Genomic DNA, 24,217 nt, shown 5'->3' on the forward strand with positions numbered 1-24,217 from the left:
CTCCCTCATTCTGTTTCTCGATTCAGCAACCCTCCCCTGGCTCGGCTTCCTTCCCCCAGGAGCCTGGAGCCCACGGGGCTCCCCCTTTAGCATCTGCTCATCTGGTGTCCCTGCCCTGTGGCCCCTCGGCCCTGGGGGACCTCCCCTTGTCACTCCTCCACAGCCCCACTGGCCCTGCTGGAGAAAGTCCCAGCGTCATGTGGGCTGACACCACCAAGGGGTCACCAAGCTCCAAAGCCTGCCTGGGGAGTCCCCCCTCTCCTCATCTACTACACACCTCCATGCTCCGCCTCACACTGCCGTCTTGCTGCCAGAGAAAACCAAGACCCACCTTTGAGTACGTCCTACCTCCCCTTCCCACCCCCGATGGAGTCAGCCACTAAACCACTCTCACGTTCTCTCACACCCTTGACATCACTCCTCCTGTTTCCAAGTGACGGTCCCCTTCCTTTTCTCTCTCTACCCATCCCCTCCACCAGCCATCCCCTCTCCTGCTGCGCTGGCGACAGAGAGGCAGAGAAGGGGACAGACAGGCCGATGGGACTTGCTCCTGAACCAGATATTAGGATGAGAATGACGGGAGGGTCAAGGATATTTTCTCCACCCAAAGTCCCCCAGACAACTCAAGTTCAAAGTGTCCAAAACTGAACTCGTACCATAAGCTCATGTACATTGCCCGTCTGATTTTATACCTCAGAAGCACAAAGTTCAAAACCACGAACAAAATTTGGACTCGTCATCCCCCCTTCCTGAACTGTTCGCTCTTCATCTCCTTTCTTCTCCTCCTCTCCATCTCTGCTCTTAGAGAATGGAATCACCATCCACCCAGCTGCCTCGGCCTGACTCTCCTTAACCGCTGACACCTGGTAAGTTCCCAGATCCCAGGAATAAGCCACCTCGTTGACAGCTCTCCAGTCTGACTGTTCTCATCACCTCCCCTGCCCGCTTCAGACCATGCTCTCTTCCCACCTGGGTCATTGCAGTTTCTTCCTGCTTGGGACCTTCCCTTCCCACTCGTGTCCTGCATGCTGAACACCACACTCGGAGTTCACTTTCTAACACAGAGATGGTGACAAACCTACACAGGATATTAAAAAGGAGAGACATCCCTTTGTCGACAAAGATCCATCTAGTCAAAGCTATGGTTTTTCCAGTAGTCATGTATGGACGTGAGAGTTGGACCATAAAGAAAGCTGAGGACCAAAGAACTGATGCTTCTGAACTGTGGTGTTGGAGAAGACCCTTGAGAGTCCCTTGGACTGCAAAGAGATCAAACCAATCAATCCTAAAGGAAATCAACCCTGAGTGTTCACTAAAAAGACTGATGCTGAAGCTGAAGCTTTAATACTTTGGCCACCTGAGGCAAAGAGCGGACTCACTGGAGAAGACCCTAATGCTGGGGAAGATTGAGGGCAGGAGAAGAAGGGGATGACAGAGGATGAGATGGTTGGATGGCATCACTGACTCGATGGACATGACTTTGAGCAAATTCCGGGAGACAGTGAAGGACAGGGAAGCCTGGTGTGCTGCAATCCATGGGGTCACAGAGTAGGACATGACTTAGCAACTGAACAACAACCAGTCACATTATCCTCTGCCCAAATTCCTTGACTCTTGAGAGCTTTCAGTCCAAAACCCTTCAGCAAGACTCCCAGGTCCTTCCTGGTGGGTCCCCCTCACCTTAAACCTCCCATTCCACAGGCAGCCTCAACCTCAGGCAGGCCTCCACAGTCACTGTGTAGCTCACGCTGGTCCCTCTGTGTGAACCCCACCATACACACTTGCACACACTCACATACACACACCACTCCTTTCTCCAAATGCCTACTTCCTCCTTACGCCTCTTTGCCTCCCCCAAGACACAGATGTCCGTCTTAATTTCACCAGGCACACTTCTGTTGGTGGCTGTTTCCCTCCACTAGAACGTCAGCCCCTCCTGGACAGGGATCATAATCTTTTTCTTCTTTATATTGTAAAACCCTAACATGGAACCCAGGATGCAATACAACTGCATGTGAGTGTGTTAGTCGTTCAGTTGTGTCCAACTCTTTGCAACCCCATGGTCTGTCCATGGGATTCTCCAGGTAAGAATACTGGAGTGGGTTGCCATTCCCTCCTCTAGGGGTTTCTCCTGACCCAGGGATTGAACCCGCGTCTCCTACATTGTAGGAAGATTCTTTACCATCTGAGCTACCAGGGAAGCCTACAACTGCAAGTAGGCAGCTCTTATAATATGACAGAAATGACTTTATATTCTCAAAGCAATTCTTTGAGAGAAATTATCTCAATATTTAAAGATGAAACAAATGAGGTTCAGAGGTTAGAAATGTGTCCAAAGTCACCTAAGTCAGGGAATTCCCTGGCACTCCAGTGGTCAGGACTGCACTTTCACTGCCAAAGGCCTGGGTGCAACCCCTGCTCAGGAAACTAGATCACACAAGTTACATAGCACAGGAAAAAAAAAAAAAAATCACATACACTATAAGTAGTACAGTCCCAATTCCAAGACTGCCTTATCTCCAAGCTCATGCTCTCAACTACTCCATCACATGGCGCTAGTATTCCAGACACATCTGACAGATAGATGTAGTCACTACAGCGGTGATTCTCCAAATTCAGAGGGTACAAGAACAGGCAGTCCAGAATAGATTTCATAGATCACAAGTTTAACAAGCACCCCCATCTGACTCAACGTGGACTCCTGGGACCAACCCTTAAGCAAATGACTCTTTGAGACCATGTAAACTCAGATGCAGTTCCCTATATTGCCACATAGTGGCAGTATAACCCCAGTGTTCATCAACTTCCCGTCTTAAAACTAAAATTGGAAGAGGTAGGTAGTCCCAGAAGGTGAGCGATCAGCTTGACATCTCTGATCAGCAGAGATTACTGCCCAGCCAACCATCTTCCCCCATGGGTGCAATTCAGCTTTCCCTCTGAAAAGGTTTCTAGGTCACACTATACATCAGTCAGTGTGTTTCCCGTAGCGAGAGCCACACATGCTAACGCACCGGTAAAAATCCACCTCTTCAGAGGGTCTAGAGTACAAGGGGGCTGTGGGCAAGTGACATGAAAATGGACAAAGGGACTGTGGCATCCTCAGGAGAACTCTGCAAAAAACATTACAGAAAGGACCCAAGCGAGTTAACCACCTTGGGTTCCCCAAGGTCTGGCACGAGCACTGACCCAGCAATGGCCGCATCCTAACCCCTGTCATTGGGTACACTCATATAGCTTTCCGAGCACAACCTCATCTGTTGTCTCACATTGATACCACCCTGTTATCAATTGGGTGACATTAGGTATCAACCCTGTTGAGGCTGAATCCATCCCCATTCGACAGGTGTGGAAAACTGAGGCTCAGAGAAGGTGAGTAATGTAGCTCTGGGCAAATGAATAGGTAAGTGGTGGGACAGAATTCAAACCCAGGTATCTCAATTTCGACTGGAAAGCACTAGAACTTCAATTAATTTAATTTAATTAATTAAAACACCTTGCCTGGGGTCCACTCTAGACCAATCAGATTAGAATTTTTGATGGCAGGGCACACAGTCTCAGGATGAGAAATTTTTTAGTGCCTCAGTCGATTCAAATATTAATCAAGTTGAAAACTGCTGCCCCAGCTAGGGCAGCAGCCACCGGCTGCCGACGACCACTGAGGGGATCGGAGAAGGGTAGGGGGAGAACCCTCGTGGAGGGACCGATGACCCACAGGGCACAGATCCAACCAGCGCCCAAAGCCCTCTAAACTCTCCGGGAGAACCTCCCTGCTTCCGCCCGCAGAGGGCAGTATAACTCAGGGCTGAGCGGCAAGCCGGCCTAGGAGTCAGGGGCCCCCGGCGCCAGGCAGTGCAGGTTCGGCATCTCTGGGGGCCTTTTTCCTTATCTGTGAAGCGGGGCTAACAATAGCACCTTATTTGTGGATTCCTGAGGACTAACTTAGCTTTAATGTACTTCCGGGGCAGCCAGCCACTAGCCAGTACAGCCCAGAGCCTCTGGCTAGGGATCTGCCTGCTTTGGGGGACCTGCTTTTTCTTCTCCAGGCCTGGCCCCTGGCGTCCTTCTGCCTCTCCTTCCTGAGTTGCTAGGTGGCTGATCAGGAGGGTGGCGGCTCAGGCATGCCTGCCTCTGGTCCCCTCCTCCACGCAGTAAGGGGTACGATGTCACAGAAGGGGCGCTGTGGAAAGTGAGGCCATGTGTGAACAGTGGGCCTGAAAGCACCCGGCACCACTTCCCCTGTGACCTCCTGTAAAGCGGAGTTGTTTAGCCGCTAAGTTGTGCCCATGTCTTTGAGATCCCGTGGACTGTAGCCGGCCAGGCTCCCCCGTCCGTGGGATTCTCCAAAGCAAGAGCACTGGAGTGGGTTGCCATTTCCTTTCCCAGGCGTTCTCCCCAACCCAGGGATCAAACCTGCATCGCCTGCATTGGCAAGCAGATTCTTCACCACTGAGCCACTAGGGAAGTCAGCCAAGTGGGGAGCCCCCCAGAATTGGCCGGGGCTGGAGATGCCAACAGAACAGAGCGGGCAGAATTCTGCTTCAGAGATAGGGCCGTGTCTGTGCCCTTTCCCTGTTCCCTCGGCCTTGGCCAAGAGGTGCTGTTCTGGAGCCAGACAGCTCCTTGGGCCCCTCAGCAAGCAGGTCTGAGACTCGGAATCAGAACAGCCCCACTCACTTCCCCTAAGGGTGATTATATGTCTCCTGCGGGGTAAGAGAACTCGCCTTGATTTGGGGGGCCAGAGGACCCCAATTCCAGTTTCTGGGATCTCTTTCTTCCTCTGCAGTGTCGTCTCAATGTGAGATGGACGAAGAGACACTGGGCTCCACCCTTCCTCCCCCAGAGCCCACCCAGGGGCAGGGGAGGTTGGTCAGACTCCTAGCGCTGTGCTGGGGGTCTCCACCTGGATTCCGGACTTCCTCCCGCCCCATCCATCTCATTTCTGTTATGAATGGGAACCCGAGGCTGGCCTGCCCGGCTTCCCCACGCAGTTGGGGTAAAGCTGGAAGGAAGGAGACTGGCAAGCCTCAGAACCTCTTTCAGGGGAGGGGGCGGGCAAAGACTCAGGCAAAAGACACACACGCTTTATTTTTCCTTCCTTTAATCTTAAGCAAAAGAGACACAGGGGTTCAAAAATAAAAATTTCTTTTTTTCCCCTCTCCCAAACATTTACCCCAGCTCCGCCACTGCAACCATCCCCTTCCTGCCCAGCAGGGCCTCGAGCAGGGAGGGTGCAGGCATCTCCAGCTGGGGAGGGGGAAGGCGGGGCGGGGTGTGCCGAGCTGGTGCCGGGCTCTTTCCAAATATAAATACACATGTCAGAACTCCTGGAAGCTCCGCCCCCACCCATCACGCATGCGCCCTCCATGCTCTGCCCGCTCCGAAGAGGGGGTGGGGGTGGGGGTGCCAGGCACCGGCTGGCTGTGGTTCACTGCATCCGCTGGGTGTGCACCCCTCGAGCCCCCTGCTGCTCGTTGTAGAAGAGATGACACTCGGGGTCCCCCCGGATGGTGGGGGCTCCCTGGATCAGCTTCCCGGTGTTGGGGTTCACACACCAGCACTCCCCACGCTGCCCGTTCAGAGACATCTTGCACTGAGGAGAGAGGAGAACATAAAGGACACCCCGATAAAAACAAGGGGGGTCTCACTGAAATGCAGACTCCTGTTCCGAGGTCTGGGTGTGTCTGCCAATTCCTCATGGACATTTAAGCTCCAGTGGGATGCTGGTGATGCTGGCCCAGGAACTGCGCTCTGGTTATTACCAAGGCTGCTGAGGGTGGCCTCAACAGAAAGGCTTGGCCCCCACACGTGGGGAGGTCCCATCCAGCAGATGACCCAGTGTACTGGATGGGTGGATGTACACTTGTAACGGTGGAGGCTGGGAATGCACGGTAATGGTTAAAAGGTCCTGCTCTATGCTGGGTGTGGTGTAAGCAATCTCTGCTGCTTGCTTACAGTTCCTATCTAACATACATTCATTTAATCCCCACAATCACCTTGCGAATTAGGTACCAATGTTTTCCACTTTACAGATGGTCAGAAGGAAGTACAGACTTGGTCAGTGTCACAGAGCTAGTGAGAGCCACAGCTGGTACACCAACCCAGGCATTCCCCTAATGAGAGCCACAGCTGGTATACCAACCCAGGCATTTCCCTCCCAGGGTGCCTGATCTTACCCATGAGCCAGTTCCTCTCGAAAATCCCGTTTATCCATAAGGTTCAGAAGAAAAGATTGCTATTGCTTCTTTGGCACTCCAAAGTAGCTGGCTTACATTTAGTAGGGCAGGTGTGTGAACTAATAGCTTTTAATGCTAGACTGATATTTCAAGGGACAAGATGCCTGGGCTAAGAAGATGGGGAAGTGAGATCCCCTGGGGGTCAGCAGAGCCCTGTACCCCATCTTCTGGCTCCACACACCCACATTTTTAGTTTTTTATTTCGTGTGCCAAGTCTTAGCTGCAGCATGTGGGATCCAGTTCCCTGATCAGGGATTGAACCTGGGCCCCCTGCATTGGGAGCGCAGTCTTAGCCACTGAACCACAAGGCAAGTTCCCACATAGCCAGCTTTTAAGTCAGCTCCAATACCCACTAGGATCACCAAGGGAGCCTTTGAAAGCCAGTGCCCAGAAAGCACCCCAGACTCACAAAATATGGATGTCTGGGGGTGGGGCCCAGGCATTCGTATTGTTTAAAGCTCCCTAGAGAAGCCCAGTATGCACTTGGGCTCAGATCCTCCACTGGAAAACAGAATGGCTGGTGGACCCCACACTCTCTCAATCCTGCCTTACGTGAAATGCACACAGACCTTTTCTCCCTACACAAGGGATGAGCTTGAGAAAGTGAGCAGTGGGCTAGGTTAAAGGACAACCCACCAGGATTAAACAACTGATAACAATCACCACTATAAACTCTATGTGGTTAGGTAAATACACATATACACATAGATCATTAAAAGGCATATGAGCAGAGTGGAAGGGGGAGGAAAAAGGGTTCTTTTCTTTTAAAAACTTAAACTTTCTTAATTTTCTCTAATGTATTCATGCTGTTGTTCACTGTTTAGTCGCTAAGTCATGTCTGACCCTTTTGACCCCATAGGACTCTAGACCATTAGGCTCCTCTGTCCATGAGATTTCCCAGGCAAGAATACCAGAGTGGCTTGCCATTTCCTTCTCCAGGGGATTTTCCCAACCCAGGAATCGAACCCGAGTGTCCTGCATTGGCAGGCAGATTCTTCACTGCTGAGCCACCAATGGAAGCCCTCTTCTATTACCTGTTTTAGTAATATTTCAAGTGGTGTTTCTCCATTCCTTGAAATATTGGAAAACCAGAAAGGCTACCTGGTTTTGAATGGTTTAAGTCAGTCATTCTGGAAGTGGGGTCCAGGGATCATCAGCATCTCTGAGAGCTGGTTAGACATGCAAACTCTCGGACCCCCCTCAACCTTCTGAATGGCAATTTCCTGCAGCCGGGTCCCCAGAATCACCTGCAGGTGATTCTAATGCTCAGTAGAAGTCAAGAGGCACTGTTAGGAGGCCCTACCTCTTCTCCAAGAGGCTCCCTCCCATGCTAACCGCTGCTGGCAGGTAGCCAGGGAAGTGAAGTCCACCTCCGAAGGGACTGAAGCCAACAAGCCCCGCCCCCACCCTCCCTGGCCTGGCAGCTGGCATCCCACCCCTCCTCGCAGAAGACTGGTCTCGGGCTCAGTGCTGAGACCTCAGGGGCTTACTGGTGGCGTGGGGGAGCAGAAACAAGGCACGCCCGGGGCCGAGGACACCCTCACTCACCTGTTTGAGGTTGTACAGGCCATGCTTGTCACAGTTGGGGATGTGTAGGGAGTAGAGATGCTCCAGGGGGCCCCGCTCATCCGGAAGGCGCATGGTGGAGATCCGCTCCAGGACCTGGTCCAATTCCTGCTGGCAGGGGGTCTGCGGGCACAGGCACACAGACAGGACACTTAGAATGGGCTCACGCAACACCAGCCCCGGCACGCTTCAGAAAGGAGCCCGTGTGCAGAAGGCCACTTTCCCAAGGCCACACAGCGAGCTGGTGGAAAACCAGCAACTTCTGACACCCAGCTCAGCAAGCTCACTGCCTTACCACCAGGCCCCGCCCCACTCCAAGAGAAAGTCAGCCTGCAGGTGAGTCTTCCCTCTTCTCCTCCATCCTTTCAGGGGCCAAAATGGGATCTACTTGCAAACACTGAATTCAAGTATCTCTACCCCATCCAGTGGCCCAACCATCATTCCCTTCCATAAACCCATCCAAGGGCCAAGACAGCAGAGCTGAGCTGGAAAAATGGAAGAGGGGTAGCTGAGTGAGGGTAGTGTATTGCAACAAGAGTGGGCAAGTTCAAGTGGTGGTGGTGATGATGTAGTTGCTAAGTTGTGTCTGACTCTTTCGACCCCAGGGACTACAGCCCGCCAGCTCCATGGATCCATCTTCATCTCTGGCATTTTTTTTTTGGGGGGGGGGCCTGTATCTCAAAGCCAAGCAGAGCTTCCCCAATAGCTCAGCAGTAAAGAATCTGCCTGCCAATGCAGGAGATGCAGGTCACTTCCTGGTCAGGAAGACCCCCTGGAGTAGGAAACAGAAACCCACTCCAGTATTCTTGCCTGGAGAATCCCATGGACAGAAGAGCGTCTCGGGCTACAGTCCATGGGGTCACAAAAGAGTCAGACACATCTTAGCAACTAAACAACAACAATAAAGCCGAGCAGAAATGTGGAGGCTTTAGAAGGGAGGGACTTCAAGAACCCATATGTCCAGCCCATCTCACAGCCAAAAATGCTGAGGCCCTCAAAGAAATACTGATGTGCCTGAAGAAACACTGACTGTTAGCAGCAGAATCAGAAAGTACTTTGCCTGCAGGCACAGAGGACATGGATCTCACAAGACACTCCCTTTAACTGTCCTCCCACCCCTCCAGCCAGACCCGACCCTCTCTGACCCTGGCAGGTGGTGGCCGCAGCTTCTTGGGCTCCTCCAGGCCGAGGTGATGTTTGCCACCCTTGCCCAACTGCCGGTGCTGCTCCGTGACCTTCTCCCGGAACACGGCCAGCTCCTTCATGCCAGACTTGAGGGGCTTCCGACCGGTACCGCCTCCACCTCCCAACAAGTTCACGTTCCCATCCACGTGGTTCTCGACCAGGCCTCCCTCGGAGTGCTCCTCGCCATTGTCTGCAGAGAGAGAGGAACAGACTGAGAGCTGCAGGTCTAGTGTCCCCAGATGTGGGCCCTCCAGGGACTGGCTAAACCCCTGACAATGACAAGAAAGGGGATGACCAATGTCTAAGTGACAGCGCTAAGCAAGATACGTGGATGATCAATTTCAGTTTCACAGCCACTAGGAGTACCAACTTCCCCCAACTTCTACAGACAGAGAAGCTGAGGCTCACGAAGGTCAGCTTCTTGACCAAGATCACAGTCCAGAATATGATGTGAATGCAGACTCTCACTCCGGAAAAGAGCCTGGGTCACCTACTCTGCTCTGTCCATATCCCAGGAGGCCAGGCAGGGTTGAGGGATCAAGTGGGCAAGGCCCTCACCAGGGAACGGGATTAAGGCCATCAACTGTTCCCTAGAAAGACCTCTCAGATTCACCCACCACTAACCTCCCCTGTTTAAAGTCTTCATCATTTATGGTCTGAAAAGGCATGGATTGGACGAGTTTGTGAAATTCAAGCCACAGAGAGCACTGGTGTCTGGTGGTTAGTGAGGCAGAGTCAGGTCGCCACCAGAACGCAGCGCCCAACACCCCCTCCGCCGTCACTCTTCATCAGCCCGCCTGCCCCCTTCCTGTGCTGCCGGCATGGACACTCCCCTCCTACAGCGCGACCCAGGGACCCTGACTTGTCTCCTGGTCTGTCTATGCATGCTGCCCCGCCCCCCCATAACAGGGCTTCCCTGGCGGCTCAGATGATAAAGAATCTGCCTGCAATGCAGGGGACCCGGGGTTCGATCCCTGGGTCAGGAAGATCCCCTGGAGGAGGGAATGGCAGTATTCTTGCCTGGAGAATCCCATGGACAGAGGAGCTTGGCAGGCTATAGTCCATGGGGTCACAAAGGGTCAGACACAACTGAGCGACTACCACTTTAACCCATGACATTGAGAGCTCCCAGAACAGAACAAGGACCACTTTGTGGTTTCATCTTATTGCAGGGCGTGTAGCCTCATATCCAAATGACTCTCCAAGGTCCACCCGTTCAGTTTTGGAACTTTCTTAGACCCCCAGCCAGTCAGCCACAGGGAACAGCTCCTACTGTTCATGTGGCATGCCCCACACCCCCGCCGTCTCACGTAGGCTTAGGTGTGTCCAGCCAGGGAACAGTGAACGGTCTGGAAGGATCCTCACCTGGGAGACCATTTCCGAAGAGCTCCAGGTAGGCCAGGAGCCCCTAACAGACACAGCAGGGGCCTCGGGGCCTGAGACAGCACCACAACCCCCTGCAGGCCCAGGGAACACTCAGGGCTATCTCCAGACAAACCGTGCACATTTTCTCTTCCCCTTGAGTGCACCTCCAAAAACTTACAGTCTGGGTAACATACCCAAATGTTTTACAATAAATACTTCTACACAAGAATTTCAGGCAAGGTGCTTAGTACTCGGCAGTCCCTTCAGAATTCAGGTACAGCGTGGAGGGCTGTCCCAGGTAGTGCTGTGTGGAGGAAAGACGCTGACCCTTACCTGTAAAAGGAGGGCCGTGATAACCTCTCTGGGTTGTTGTGAGCTTTGGTGTTCACTCCCTCATCAGCTAAGGGGTAGGACCCTCCTCCATGCCTCCGGGAGCCGGTACCTGCATTCTCAGAGCATCTCCTTCCAGCAGACTCCAGGGGATCAGGCCAGCAGGGTCCCCGCAAACCCAGGAGTTCAACAAAGGCTGGCGCCCATCCTTTCCCTTCACACGAGCCCTGCTGCCTGTATGTCAGCTCTCACTAGCCAGAGGAGAGGATCCCTTTAGAACCCGACACGTTATTTCCAGACTGGTGAGCACTGGTTAGGAGGGCGGACTCGGGCTAAATCCCAGCTCTACCATCTTTTATACCAGCCTGTATTTCTCCTGCACATATACTCACTCTGTGCCTCTGTTTCCTTAACTGCAAATTGTTGGATAATAATAGTTCCTACTTCACAGAACAGTCGAGTGTATGTTAAAGGGAAAGCTGTTGAGAAACAGGTGGATGCAGAAACTATGTCCTGTTGGTGGTGATTACGAACTGTTGGTTGATGATGACGAAAATGGTAATAGTGATGAAGGGATGCTGATGATATCTGCCTCAGTGATCTGCTACGCTGGCCATGTGGAACCTGACCCAGAAACAAGCAGCAGAGGAAGGTAAGTTTCACGAGCATCAGGACAGCGGTCACCACGCCCGAGCGTTGTAAAGCAGTGATGCTTTCCCCACAAGACAGAGAAAGTCAATGCATGAAGAACCCTGATGGTTCACAGTAGTACTGCTCCAATAAGCCTGGTTTCTGCATGTCTGGTTTCCAAGGCCACTACAGAATAAAATCAACAAAATTAAAAGGAATAAGAAGGAAGGCATGTTGTTGGTGCAAGAAGTATCAAATGGCAGAGAGGATAGAAGACAGTTTAAAAGAACTCTGGGGATGTTCAGTGCCCCACAAACAACTCCACAGCCACTGATGACCTGACCCCTGAAAACTTCCACGTTGTGTGGCCCAAAATAAGACTCATGTTGATAATATGACCTTGTGTGTGTGTTAGTTGCTCAGTCGAGTCTGACTCTCTGTGACCCCATGGACTGTATAGCCTGCCAGACTCCTCTGTCCGTGGAATTCTCCAGGCAAGAATACTGGAGCAGGTTGCCATGCCTTCGAGGCATGCAAAAAGGGAAAGGATAAACATGTCAAGTATTCAGTATTTTTTAAAAAAAATTTCTATCCAAAATTGTTAAACTTTAGGAAAGTAAAAATCGAAGTATTTAAATGAGTAAGCCTTCTGAAACCCAGAAAATGTTTCTCCAGAATGGCTATTTCCCCAGAGGCTCTGGGTAGCCCAGATTTTATCATAAATAACCAAGTGCAGGTGATTTCCTATTCCAGAAACCCCAGCACCACCCGCAGGGGAACGCGGGTCTGAAGCATCTGACACCAGGTTGGGTGGGAGTCCGGATCCACCACATTCTACATCAACCTGCCCCAGACGCTCCTCACCCTGCCCACCTCCCCTTTTTGTCTCTGAGGCCCAAACAGCAGAAACCCAGAGGCCCTAAGAGAAGGCGCTCCTGGTTCCCCAGCTCAGGTACCGGCCATATTCCCCTGAATGGGGGGCTGGCTACAGCTTTCCTCTGGGAGTGTTCAGGCAGCTGAGGCCAACCACAAAGAAGATAAGATACCCCCCTCCCTGCTCAGGTATCAGAGGTGAAAGGTAGCAGGCTGCAGGGAAGGCTTGAGAGAGTCTGAGATAAACCTGGTAAATAAACAAGATGGTCTGATTCAGGTAACCCTCCATCTCCTTCACGTTAACCTTGACGGATGAGGCAGATGTTGGCACAAGTGGAGAGAAGGACTCAACCCCACCCTCACCGCCAGTTCTGCCATTTCCGTTTCTACAGGCTTCTTTACCCCTGGACCCATGGGACAATTTCAGGCTCTCTGTCCCCATCTCTGCTGGCATGGCCCAGGGAACACAGGAGGAAAAGAGCAAGATGATTACAAAAGTCCTGCTTCCACGCAGGAACCACGCAGGACCCCATGGAAAAGACAATACAGGAACCTGCGGATCGCCCTCACCCAGCCCCAGTTCACCCTGGGCACAACCCCAACCTCACCATACCCTGCCCAGCCAGCTTCCTGCCCCACCGTGGCAGAATTTCTGGAGACCTCAACACCACTTCCAGCATTCCAGACCATGCATTCTGCAGACCAGGGAACTAGACAAGGGCTCTGGGAATCTCCCACCATTTCTGGAACCATCTGCTCTGCCGTCTGAAGCTGTGACTCTCAGAAGCTCAGCTGGCTCCTCTCTTTTCACAGGAAGCCACTCCAAGGCATAGATGAACACAGCCCGTCTCCACTGTGGCTGTAATCACACTGCCTCAGGTTGGAGGAGGGCAGGTCAGCCTGCGTCCTCTCGAGGAGCTTCTGGAAAGGGCCTACTCGCAGGAACCAATGTCTGGAACATTCTTGAGGTTGGGGTCTCCTGACCTCAGCACTGCTCGCCTTGGAACCAGAAGATTCTTTGTTGGGAGCTGCCCTGTGTGAGGCGCCCAGCACCATCCCGGACTTCCACTCTCCAAAAGCCAGCAGCGCCCTCCCTAAGTTGCAATAATTGAAAATGCCTTTGAACATTACCAGGTGGCTCCTGGGAGGGGAAAATGCCCCCAGGTGAAAACCACCGTTCAGGAGTTAGGCTTTATCCAGAGGCCTGATGCTCTCCATTGCTCAGTGCTCAAGACCCCCGGCCCTTCACAAAGCAGCTCCGAGCTACACTGTACCCCCTGCCCCGCCTCAGCTAAGACCCCCTCCACCACGGCTCCATCCCCAGGCACGCCTCTGGTCTCCGAGCCCACCTTCTTGGCGATGGTGGTGGGGACCGCAGAGAACTGGCAGCCTGCTGACCCCTCTTTCCCAACTCTCCCGGCACTCTTATCACTGTGCCTAGAGGTGAGCCCCCAGTTGACACTCAGAACCAGGCCCTCGGAAAGGTTTGGAAACACTGGGTGGAGGCGAAGGGCACAGAGGAAGAATGCTCATTCAGGGCCTCTGGCTCCTGGCAGGGCTGGCCTGTTCATTATGCACCGCGGTGGTCACAGTACCCAGAGCCCCAGGAAATGTTTTCATTTCTTTTTAAAAACAGAAGAAAAAATAATAAACTTTTAGGTCACAGCAAACATCCTCATATAACACTGATACGTGTGCAGTTATAAAAATATGACTTTAAAACATTTTTTGTGGGGAAGGGGCCCAAGGAGGCAAACATGTCTAGGGCCCCCAAGTCATATAAAATAGCCCTATGCGGGTCCCAGAGGACAGGGCTCCAGTGAGCAGTCTTATCCCAGGAGTACAGAGGTGGTTTCCTGTCCCGAGATGTCCCTGACCGCTCTGAGCTGAAGGTCAGTTTGTCTACCCTCACGGAGGCCGCCTGGGTTCGGGTATGTTCCTGGAACCCACTCCTTTATTGATTTCATCATTGCCGATGAAAGCGCTAATAAGATGAGGAAATCCATGGGCCTGGTTCGCTGACGCAGGTGCTGACACCCCCCACCTTGAAGTGGAAGCCCAGGGCCAGGGAAATGCAATTGTTTCCCGGGATGGAGATGAGAAAGACCTGTAGGCTAAGAAGAGCCTTGATTCCTTGACTGCTCCTATTACCAGCCAAAGAGTTTCAAGCACTCAGCCTACAAAGCCTAATCAGCTTGGCTGAATCCCAGCTTCACCACCAAGCCGTGCCACTCTGGACAAGTTATCTAAACGCTCTGTGCCTTCACTGCTCATCTGTAAAATGGGCACAAACAGGATCCACCCTGCCATGGGCGGCAGGCAGGATCCCAAGGGCTGCATGCATACACAGTGCCAAGCACACGGGGCTGGCCCTCCCTCGGGGACGAACCCACAGGGCACCCCCACCCTCTGCAGGACAAGGACATCATCACATGTTACCAAGCTCTGCCCATCCGTCCTCTGATAGGTGGCAGGGCAGTCCGCAGGAAAACATTCCACAGGAAGAACTCCAGCTAGAGATGGAATTTGCCCTCAGGAACAAAAATACCAAGTTGCATTTTTTTTTTTTTCCTGCCTAGGAGAGTTTGGTTCAGAATAATATTTATTAAGCAACCACGTATGTATGCAGCTCCGTGGGCTGCAGTGCAAAGGTCACTCTAAGAAATGGTTCTGAGCAACCCGAATCATTGAACTGGAAGAGCTTGAAAGCTTGGAGATGACTGACGGGGAACTCCAAGACTGCTGAAGAGATACTGCCTAAGGACTAGCAAGCAGTAGCTGTTCTCCTCTGCCTAGCGACCCAGGAAATGGGTCAGTGCTGTAGCAGGCAGTTTCCTAATGATACACAGAAGGTCAAGCTTTTCCAAATGGGGAAGATGACAGGAGAGTCAAGTCGCACCTGTGGGAGGCTTGTAGGGCAGGGAGAAGGCTGGTCACGCAGTAAGGACACTGTCCCAACTTCACTTCTTACACACCCAGAGGCAAGTTGAGTGAGAAAGGAAGAAGGAAGAGAGGAAATGGATGAGGTGTCCCATTTTACAGACAGCAAACTAGAGGCCCAAAAGGACCAGTACCTGGGTCTCCAGGAGCACACACAACCTCTCTGCTATTGTCAGAAGTGTTCCATAATTGGCCTGGGGTCTCCACCCTGCTCTGTGACCCAGCCTTCCTAACCTACCCAAGGAGGGTGATATTCCAGCTGCCTACTTCTATGCATAAATACTAAAACTCAATTTTGGGCACAGCCCTTCCCCCCCCAGTGTCTTCCTGTTTGACTGTAGCACTGACAACCTTATTTAACGAAGACCTTTGTGTCCAACAGACCCTTCCTCTCATGAAATGTTACTTTCTCGTCCTGCGATGCTCTGACCTCTGCTCCATTTGACAGTTGGCAGATTTGATTTTCTTGGGCTCCAAAATCATTGTGGACAGTGACTGCAGCCATGAAATTAAAAGACGCTTGCTCCTTGAAGAAAAGCTATGACAAACCTAGACAGCATATTAAAAAGCAGAGACACTATGTTTGTATAGTCAAAGCTATGGTTTTTCCAGTAGTCATGTATATAGATGTGAGAGTCGGACCAAAAAGAAGGCTGGGTGCTGAAGAATTGATGCTTTTGAACTGTGGTGTTGGAAAAGACTCCTGAGAGTCCCTTGGACAGTGAGGAGATTAAATCAATCAATCTTAAAGGAAATCAACCCTGAATATTCATTGGAAGGACTGATGCTGAAGCTAAAGCTCCAACACTCTGGCCACCTGATGTGAAGAACCAACTCATTGGAAAAGACCTTGATGCCGGGAAAGACTGAGAGCAGGAGGGGAAGGGGGCAAAAGAAGACGAGATGGTTGGATGTCATCATCGACTCAATGGACATGAGTTTGAGCAAACTGCAGGAAATAGTGAAGGACAGGCAAGTCTAGCGTGCTGCAGTCGATGCTATTGCAGAGAGTCGGACATGACTTCAAGACTGAACAACAATAATTTCTGATTTATAAGAAACCTTAGCGCACTCTGAGGAAAACAAGCCTTAAGACTCTAACAGAAACCCCCTACCCCTTCCTGCTTATGCAGGGCTGATGAGAAAAGAAGACCTTTCCCAAAAACCATCACACATCATCATCATACATTAACACATCTCCTTTTTTATTCTAAAGAAACCCTAGCCATTTTCCAACCTTCTGTCTCACAATTATTCAGAAATCTAAGGGCTGAGGGCACCATAGAGATGATCTAACCCAACCCTACATCCATCACTCTCTCAGTGAACTCACTTCCTTCAACAGGTACTAGCATCCCCAGGCCCTGCGAGTATACATTGCAAGTAACAGGCCAGGGGAATGTTGGCTCCTTCCCTGGTTCCATCCCAGCTGGGTACAGAAGTCACATGGGTCTATGTTGATTTCCCCCAGAATGCACTTAAGCTTGACATATATGTTGGGCAAAAAAATAAATACTAACTACCATTTTTCTCCTCTCTCTCAGATAACTTCTCCATTAATATCCATGGCCGTGGACAATTCGTTCACAAACTCGAATGGGCAGGAATCAAGAGCCCTGAATCCCAATCCTGGCTTTGCCACTGACAGGTCACCTGTGATTTTGGCCAAACCCTTTAACCTTTCTGAGCTCTAATTTCTCAAAGCTGAAAAAAAAGAAAAGAAAAGAATAATCATTGTACTTAAGTGAAGGCTGAAGCTGAAGCTCCAATACTTTGGCCACTTGATGTGAAGAGTCAACTCACTGGAAAAGACTCTGATGCTGGGAAAGACTGAAGGCCAAAGAACAGGGTGGCAGAGTATGAGATGGTTAGATGGCATCACTGGCTCAATGGATGTGAATTTCAGCAGACTCTGGAAGATGGTGGAGGACAGAGGAGCCTGGTGTGCTGCAGTCCATGGGGTCACAGAGTCAGATATAACTTAGCAACTTAACAACAACAAAAGTGAAGGCTGCTACTTAAATAGTCCACACCATTTGTAGACTCCCAATGTGGGCAACCAGGCCTTGGAAGAAATATGTGGATCATCTAGTTCCGGAATGAGTAAATGAAAGGTGCATTTGTCAGGCAGAGGGGAATGGAGGGTGATATCAGACCTGCAGAATAGCCAAATGCATGGAGTTGGGTGGGGGTGGGTGGGGACTAGTGAAAAGAGAGTTGTGCAAAACTATCTACTCAGGTATTTCTTCTGAAAACGATTCTGTTGATTATATATATATATTATGTTGCAAACATCGAAGCTCTCTGCCATCTGATGAAGTCCCTGGGCAAGGGTGGATTTGCCGAAATTACTTTAACTTTGCTTACAGAAACTAAGGGAAGGAAGGATGGGAGGATGAGGGGAAGAAAGAAGGGAGAAAGGGAGGGAGGAAAGACAAGTCTCACGCCGCCGTGCACGCACAGGTGAGGCAGGGCTCCCAGGTAAACCTGCCAACAAGTTTTCCACTTTTATTGGAGAGAATCTGAAGCCAGTCCCTCCCTTTGTATGGCTGACTGTGCTCACCAGATTCGCCTAGGCTGTGGCCACTGTGTTCAGTAAAACAAGCCGCCCAGAGGCTGGGGTGGGTAATTCAGGCTATGCTGGGAGATGGGAAAGGTGGGGAAGGTAGGGGCAGAAGTTAGAAATGGGTGGGGTAGAAAAGGGCTTCCCTGGTGGCTCAGACGGTAAAGAATCTATCTTCAATGCAGAAGACCTGGGTTCAGTCCCTGGGTGGGGAAGATCCCCTGGAGAAGGGCATGGCAACCCACTCCAGTATTCTTGCCTGGAGAATCCCATGGACAGAGGAGTCCGGCAGGCTATAGTTCATGGGGTCACAAGAGTCAGACATGATTGAGCAGCTAACACATCCACACAGGGTACAAAGGGGGCCTATTTGTTATTCTTCAGCTAAAGTTAAACCTGAGGTCCCTAGTCTCTCTGGGTGAGAGACATCACATGTCATCCTCTACTTTTTTTTAGATGGTCACGGGCGGCTGGCAACAGTGACCTCTCACATGGGAATCCTGAGCAGTACGTGCATGCATGGATGTCAGCAGTGGCAACATTCCAGCTCAGTTAACGACTCTCCTATCAGGCCATCTACCCCCTGCTCATATCCAGATTCATTCCAAACTCCCTTCCCGTTCTTTCCCCCACTCTGAGCCCCTGCTCCCTGCAAGGGCGACCGCTAAGCAAATCTGACATCTCTCAGATGCCACCAGACCAGTCGCTCCTCTGTATGGTCTGCAAACAAAGCAAGTTGCAAACAAAAGAGGTTTCTGACCACCCTCTACGTAAGGAAATGGCTGCAAATAAGCAGCCTCTTCTGATGTTCTAGACTCACAGGAAGGAGAGAAAGCTAGGAAGGCTGTTGACCATCTTGATATCAATTTCTCTGGCTCTTCAAGAACAGCCTGGCTCGCAGGGCCCCAGAGAACCGTGCTGAATTCGACCCAGGTGGTCACATCATACAGGTGCAGGTACTGACCCTCCTCACCTGAGGACCGTGCCCCTGCACCCCCAGAGCTACCAGGGCCCACCAGCCAGTTGTAAAGCTGGGTGAAGTCTGTGGAGGGGGATGGCCAGTGGGCACCCAGCCCCATCCTCATGCTGGGAAGGAACCACCACTGGAGACAGCGACAGTGGACAACAGGAGGGCAAAGGACAACCACCTGCCAAGCCATTCTGAGCCCTTGTAGGATGTCCTTTGGAACAAGGGCTCTTGGGCTCAAAGCCTTGGCCAACCGGTTCCAGTGTGGTGGGAAGGGCAGTGCCGGCTGGGAAGCTAAAGTCCCCAGGTTCTGATCTTGACATCACCTCCAGGCCTGGAGTTCTGGGTGATGCCAGCTGGGTGTCTCAGATGTGCAGGCCCCCCGGTGCTCAGCTGTAAATTCAGGGAGTGAGACCAGGCAAATGTCTCCTAATCATAGCTATTCATCAGATAGCATCTGAAGAGCTTGTGAAAAACAGAATCCTATACTCCAGCCCCAGGGCTCCCCTGATGGTTCAGCGGTAAAGAACCTGCCTGCCGATACAGGAGACACAGGTCCAATCCCTGGGTCAGGAAGATTCCCTAGGGAAAGAAATGGCAGCCCACTCCAGTATTATTGTCTGAAAAATCCCATGAACAGAGGAGCTTGGCGGGCTACAGCCCATGGTGTCACAAGAGAGTCAGACACAGCGACTAAACACCACTCCAGCCCCAAAGCTTTGGAGACAGCAAGACCTGGGTGGGGGTCAGAGACTATATTTTTAACAGCCCCCTTCTAGTTCAGGGCCCCATTCCTGCCTCGGTTTCCTGAATAATTACTTGGTGGTGAGAGAAAAGGCTTCGGCTCAAGAGATCCAGCTTCACATGTACACCATGCAAAGACGAAGCCTCATGAGCTCTTTGCACCTGCTGACAGGCAGGTTCATAAACAGACATGAGTCTACGCTTGGATGAACATACAGGGGCCGTCCTTGGCCAGGCACCATGAAGGTTTCTAGAGCAGCTCTCATCTCACCCCCTCCCCGCCAACCTGAGTGAGCAAAAACACAGCGCTGAGCCTCTCTGCCTCTGCGATCTCCAAAGGGCTGCTTCATAAACACCAGGGTCATTCCTGGAATCGCCAAGGCCTGGGGAGGGTCAGGGCTGAGGCAGACAGTTTGAGAAAACAAAAACATGCTGAAATTCAGCACGGTCCTCTGGGGCTCTGCAAGCCAGGCTGTCCTTGAAGAACCAGAGAAATTGATATCAAGATTGTCAACAGCCCTATGAGCTTTCCCCCTTTTCTGGGGGTCCCAAGCATTTCTCATCTGGTTCAACGAAAGTCATCTGAGAACCTGGCAAGGGGACCTACCTGCTGAAGGTCCAAGTGAGCAGAGAATGTGCTTTGGTGCAAACTTGGACCAGAGGCTAATAGAAAAGAGAAGAATGTGCCTGACCCAGTAATTCTGCTTCTCTCTGACTTGTGCACAAAAACTTTCATTACAGCATCACTGTACTTGTGAAAACTATTTAGCAACTGGATCCAAAAGCCTTTCAACAGATGAATGGATAGATAAACCAATAAAGTAATACAATGAAATAATCAGAGCAGTTAAAAAGAATAGCTCTGACCTGTGTCTATCAACATGGGTAGATCTCAAAAACCTAAAGTGGATGGGGGGAAAAGTTGCCGAAATAAACCTTTTATGTACATTTTCCCATTTACTCTCAGAGAACAACTCTGAAATGACCAATTAGCAAATCTGTTTAGTTAAGGAAGACAAGCAGTGAATAATGCTAAGTGGTTGTCTAGAGAGCAGGGGCAGGGAACAGGGGGTGGCTGGTGGAGAGGGGAAGCTTTAAAAAAAAAAAAAAAGATGAAGTAAATATGACAACAAATATCAACCATTCCCAGCTATGGGTGGTAGACTGGCATTGTTATGTCATTCTTAGTACTTCTCTGCATTTTTAAAATTTTCTTTGAAAAGAAACTCCCTCCATCCACTCCTCACCCTCCTTGTCAAGCAGGGGCATCAGTAATTACAAGGTGCTCCGTGAACCCCAATGGCTGAAAGAGGACCACACCAGTGACATGGCCAACTTCACCCCCACTCTCAGAGTCACCAGAGACACCTGGAACCAGCAGGGGTGAGACTGACCACAGGCTCCTGGCGAGGTCTCTGCCGCATGAAAAACTGGGAAATGAATCCAGAAAGGCTTGAAGAGAACAGAAGAGGGCCACAGGGTCAAGGAGGGGAAGATGCCGGAATCGCCACTCAAGGGCCACTCACGCCCAATGAAGAGAGATGACTGTTCTGGCTTCTTGAGAAGCAGAGAGGTAGCAGCCTTAACCTAAAACGGGAGAGATCCAGCTTAGAAGCCACCCAAGAGTTTCACAGGAAGAACGAAAACGAGGGACAAACTGCAGGCGGAAAAAAATTACACATCTTCTGTAATGAAATTACACATCATCATTCAGGAGAAAGGACAATGCCCTCCAAGTGTCCAACAGCCACTTGACTGAGTGGATGACGCGCATTCCTGGGCCAAGCACCCTTGTAATTGGACTCAGCTTCCTGCACAGCCCTGGAGCCTGAGCGTGCTGGCACAAAGCCCTGGGTCCATGCTTTTCCTTCCTCCCCCAAAGGAGGGAGCTTCTTGAAGACAAAAACTTGGACCTAGCCTCCATGGGGCTTTTTTTTGTTGTTTTTTTTTAAAAAAATAGTACTTATCACGAAAAGAGGGCAGGAAGAAAGACATATTGTGTGCTCAATTTTTTGGAAGAAAAAGGTTGTCCCTTCTTTCCTAAGACTGGAGATACCCTTCCTTCTGAGACTTCATCCACCAGAAAAGAGCCCCATTATTTCACGTCAAGATATTCCCAAGAGCCTTGGTCAAAAGGCTAAAAGAGCCACTTGCATGAAATTTAAATACATCTCTACTGACTTGATTTCTTCTTGGACAATAATCAACTTTTTCAAATGCCTATGTTGCTCCCCTCTACGATCCAAAAGCATGTGTCGTTGGGGAGGGATAGATTGGGAGTTTGAGATTGACAAGTACACACTGCTATATTTAAAAACAGATAATCAACAAGCACCTACCATATAGCACAGGGAACTCTTCTCAATACTCTACAGTAACCTAAATGGGAAAAAAACTTGGAAAAGAACAGATACATATATATGTATAAGCAGGGCTTCCCCGGTGGCTCAGCGGTAAAGAATCTGCCTGCAGTGGAGGAGACAAAGGAGACATGGGTTCAGTCCCTGGGTTGGGAAGATCCCCTGGAGGAGGGAATGGCAACCCACTCCAGTAATCTTGCCTGGAGAATCCCATGGACACAGGAGCCTGGCGGGATCCAGTTCGTAGGGTAGCAAAGAGTCAAACAAGACTAAAGCAACTGAGCATGCACACACATATGTATAACTGAATCATTTTGCGGTCCACCTGAAACTAACACGACATTGTTAATCAACTATACTCCAACATAAAATAAAAAATTTCAGAAAGCATGTGTTATAGGTGGTATGACTGTATCTGCAGAGTCAGTCTCATAGCTTGTACATGTGTTTAATCAGTGTTTAAATGTTAGGAAAACGGACTGTCTGAAAAAACCCCACCACTCTGGCCTAGAGCATCCTGTTATATTACTTCTTCTCATCTTTCTGGCCTCTCCCTCACCATCTAAGCCCCAGAGCAGCGAGAGTGGTTAGGAGAAGAGAAAGGCATGAGCAAGCTGAAGCATGAGCTGGAGGGAGAAGCCACTTCCCTCAACTGGGAGCCACATTCAAACAGCTGTCCCTACACTCAGCTCCGATGCCACCACACAGACCACCTCCCAGGGAGCCATAAACACTGGCTTCCACCCACTTCTCTCCTCCCAGCCTACCCTTCTGCCACCTCTTCTCCATCCCTGGGCCACTCCCAGATACCCCCGGAGCCTGCCAAACTGAACCCAGGGGATGCAAAAAGAAAGTAAAAACCTGCGGAGATGTCCAGGATTGCCGGCCACACTCTCAAACCAGCACAAGAAGCGTCTTGAATATAAATAAGTGTCTTTAAATAGGTCACCATGCTTTCTTTTCCTTCAACTAAAAGTTCACTAATTTTGTCTGATATAATCCTGCAGCACATCCATTGTCTTCCTCGGTTTAGAGGCAACAAAGGAACCAGAGATAGCTAGCAGGGCCTCAGGTAAAAACCCTCCCTTCTGGGGAATGAAGGTGCCCCGGTGGAAACACAAGGTGGAACAATGGCACCAAAGGTCGCGACTGCCCTCTGGAACATTGTCCACCGCGGACTCCATTCTGGACTTTCCAAAGCAAAGGGCAGTGGTCCAGGTAAGCCACACCCTGTGGAAGTTAACTGTGCAGCTCAGACTGAGACCTGAACCCCACGGTCTTTTAACTGAGATCACACACCTGGTCTCAGGACTTAATGAAGCTCAGGTTCTTGATGTCTCATCACAGAAAGAATTCAGTGAGAGACAAAGTGATAGGTAAGAAGCGGATTTATTTAGAGAGAAACACACTCCACAGACACAGTGTGGTCCATCTCAGAAGGCAAAAACGGCCTTGAAATATGGCATGCTTAGTTTTATGGCCTGGTAATTTCTGGGGCTGGGCTTCCTTGGTGGCTCAGACGGTAAAGAATCCCCCTGCAATGGGGGAGACCTGGGTTCGATCCCTGGGTTGGGAAGATCCCCTGGAGAAGGGAATGGCTACTTCAGCATTCTTGCCTGGAGAATTCCATGGACAGAGGAGCCTGGCAGGCTACCGTCTGTGGGGTCACAAAAAGTCAGACAGCAACTTTCAGTTTCTTCCAATGAGTGGGAAGATTATTCCAACTATAAGGGGAAGGGATGGGGATTTTCCAGGAACTGGGCCACTGCCCACTTTCTGGCCTTTGATGATTAGCCTCAGAACTATCATGGCACGGGTGGGTGTATCATTTAGCATGCTGATGTATTAAGATATACTGATGCTCAAGGTCTAATGGAAGCCAACTCATCCACCATCTTGGGCTTATTTGATTATAATCAGTTTCTGTCATGTCCTCGGGTTATGTCATTCTTTTAAAGTTTGTGCCCTTCCCTCCTTTCAGAAGCAGAAACACCTCCCTGAGATTCTCAAGTGCTTCTTCTGAGTTTCTAATCCTGTGCTAAGTAGTTTGTGTATAGAACTCCGTTTTATCATCAAGCAATCATGTGAGATTGATAATTTGTCTCCTCTCACACTTGACTAAGAAGCCACAGGATGTGGGGCCCATGGCACAAAATCACATAGCCAACAGCAGAGCCAAAACCAAAGCCCAGGGGTTTACCTCCACAGCTCTTAACCAGCCAGAATGGCACTTGCTCACTGGCATCATGGAAGACTCTTGACAGAGACCGTGTAACCTCAAGGCTTGCTTTCTTCTTCCTTTCTTCCCCGTCACTTTGTCCCTTCCCACCTCCACGGGACCCTCTCTTGTCTTCCCAGAGAAGGAAGCCATCAGTCATAAGTGGCCCCCTACCCAACCTCTAAAGCATTTAGGATCCAGTAAGCCAATCCCTCCTAAAGAACACTTGGCTGAGGTGGTAAT

At 50.7% G+C, this 24,217-nt stretch overlaps 1 protein-coding gene across 1 annotated transcript in view; it reads right to left on the minus strand.

The window, feature by feature from the left end:
- Window positions 1-5,320: 5,320 nt before the first annotated feature.
- The window catches only part of IGFBP2 (insulin like growth factor binding protein 2), a 28,990-nt gene continuing 10,093 nt past the window's right edge, over window positions 5,321-24,217 (minus strand). The window contains exons 2-4 of the mRNA XM_061147920.1: window positions 8,945-9,174; window positions 7,782-7,922; window positions 5,321-5,590 (exon numbers count right to left, since the gene is read on the minus strand). Of these exons, the coding sequence (XP_061003903.1) occupies window positions 5,426-5,590; window positions 7,782-7,922; window positions 8,945-9,174 (536 nt within the window). The 3' untranslated portion in view covers window positions 5,321-5,425. The remainder of the gene's footprint in view (window positions 5,591-7,781; window positions 7,923-8,944; window positions 9,175-24,217) is intronic.

The sequence above is a fragment of the Dama dama genome, chromosome 8, assembly GCF_033118175.1.
Source record: "Dama dama isolate Ldn47 chromosome 8, ASM3311817v1, whole genome shotgun sequence".
NCBI lineage: Eukaryota > Metazoa > Chordata > Mammalia > Artiodactyla > Cervidae > Dama > Dama dama.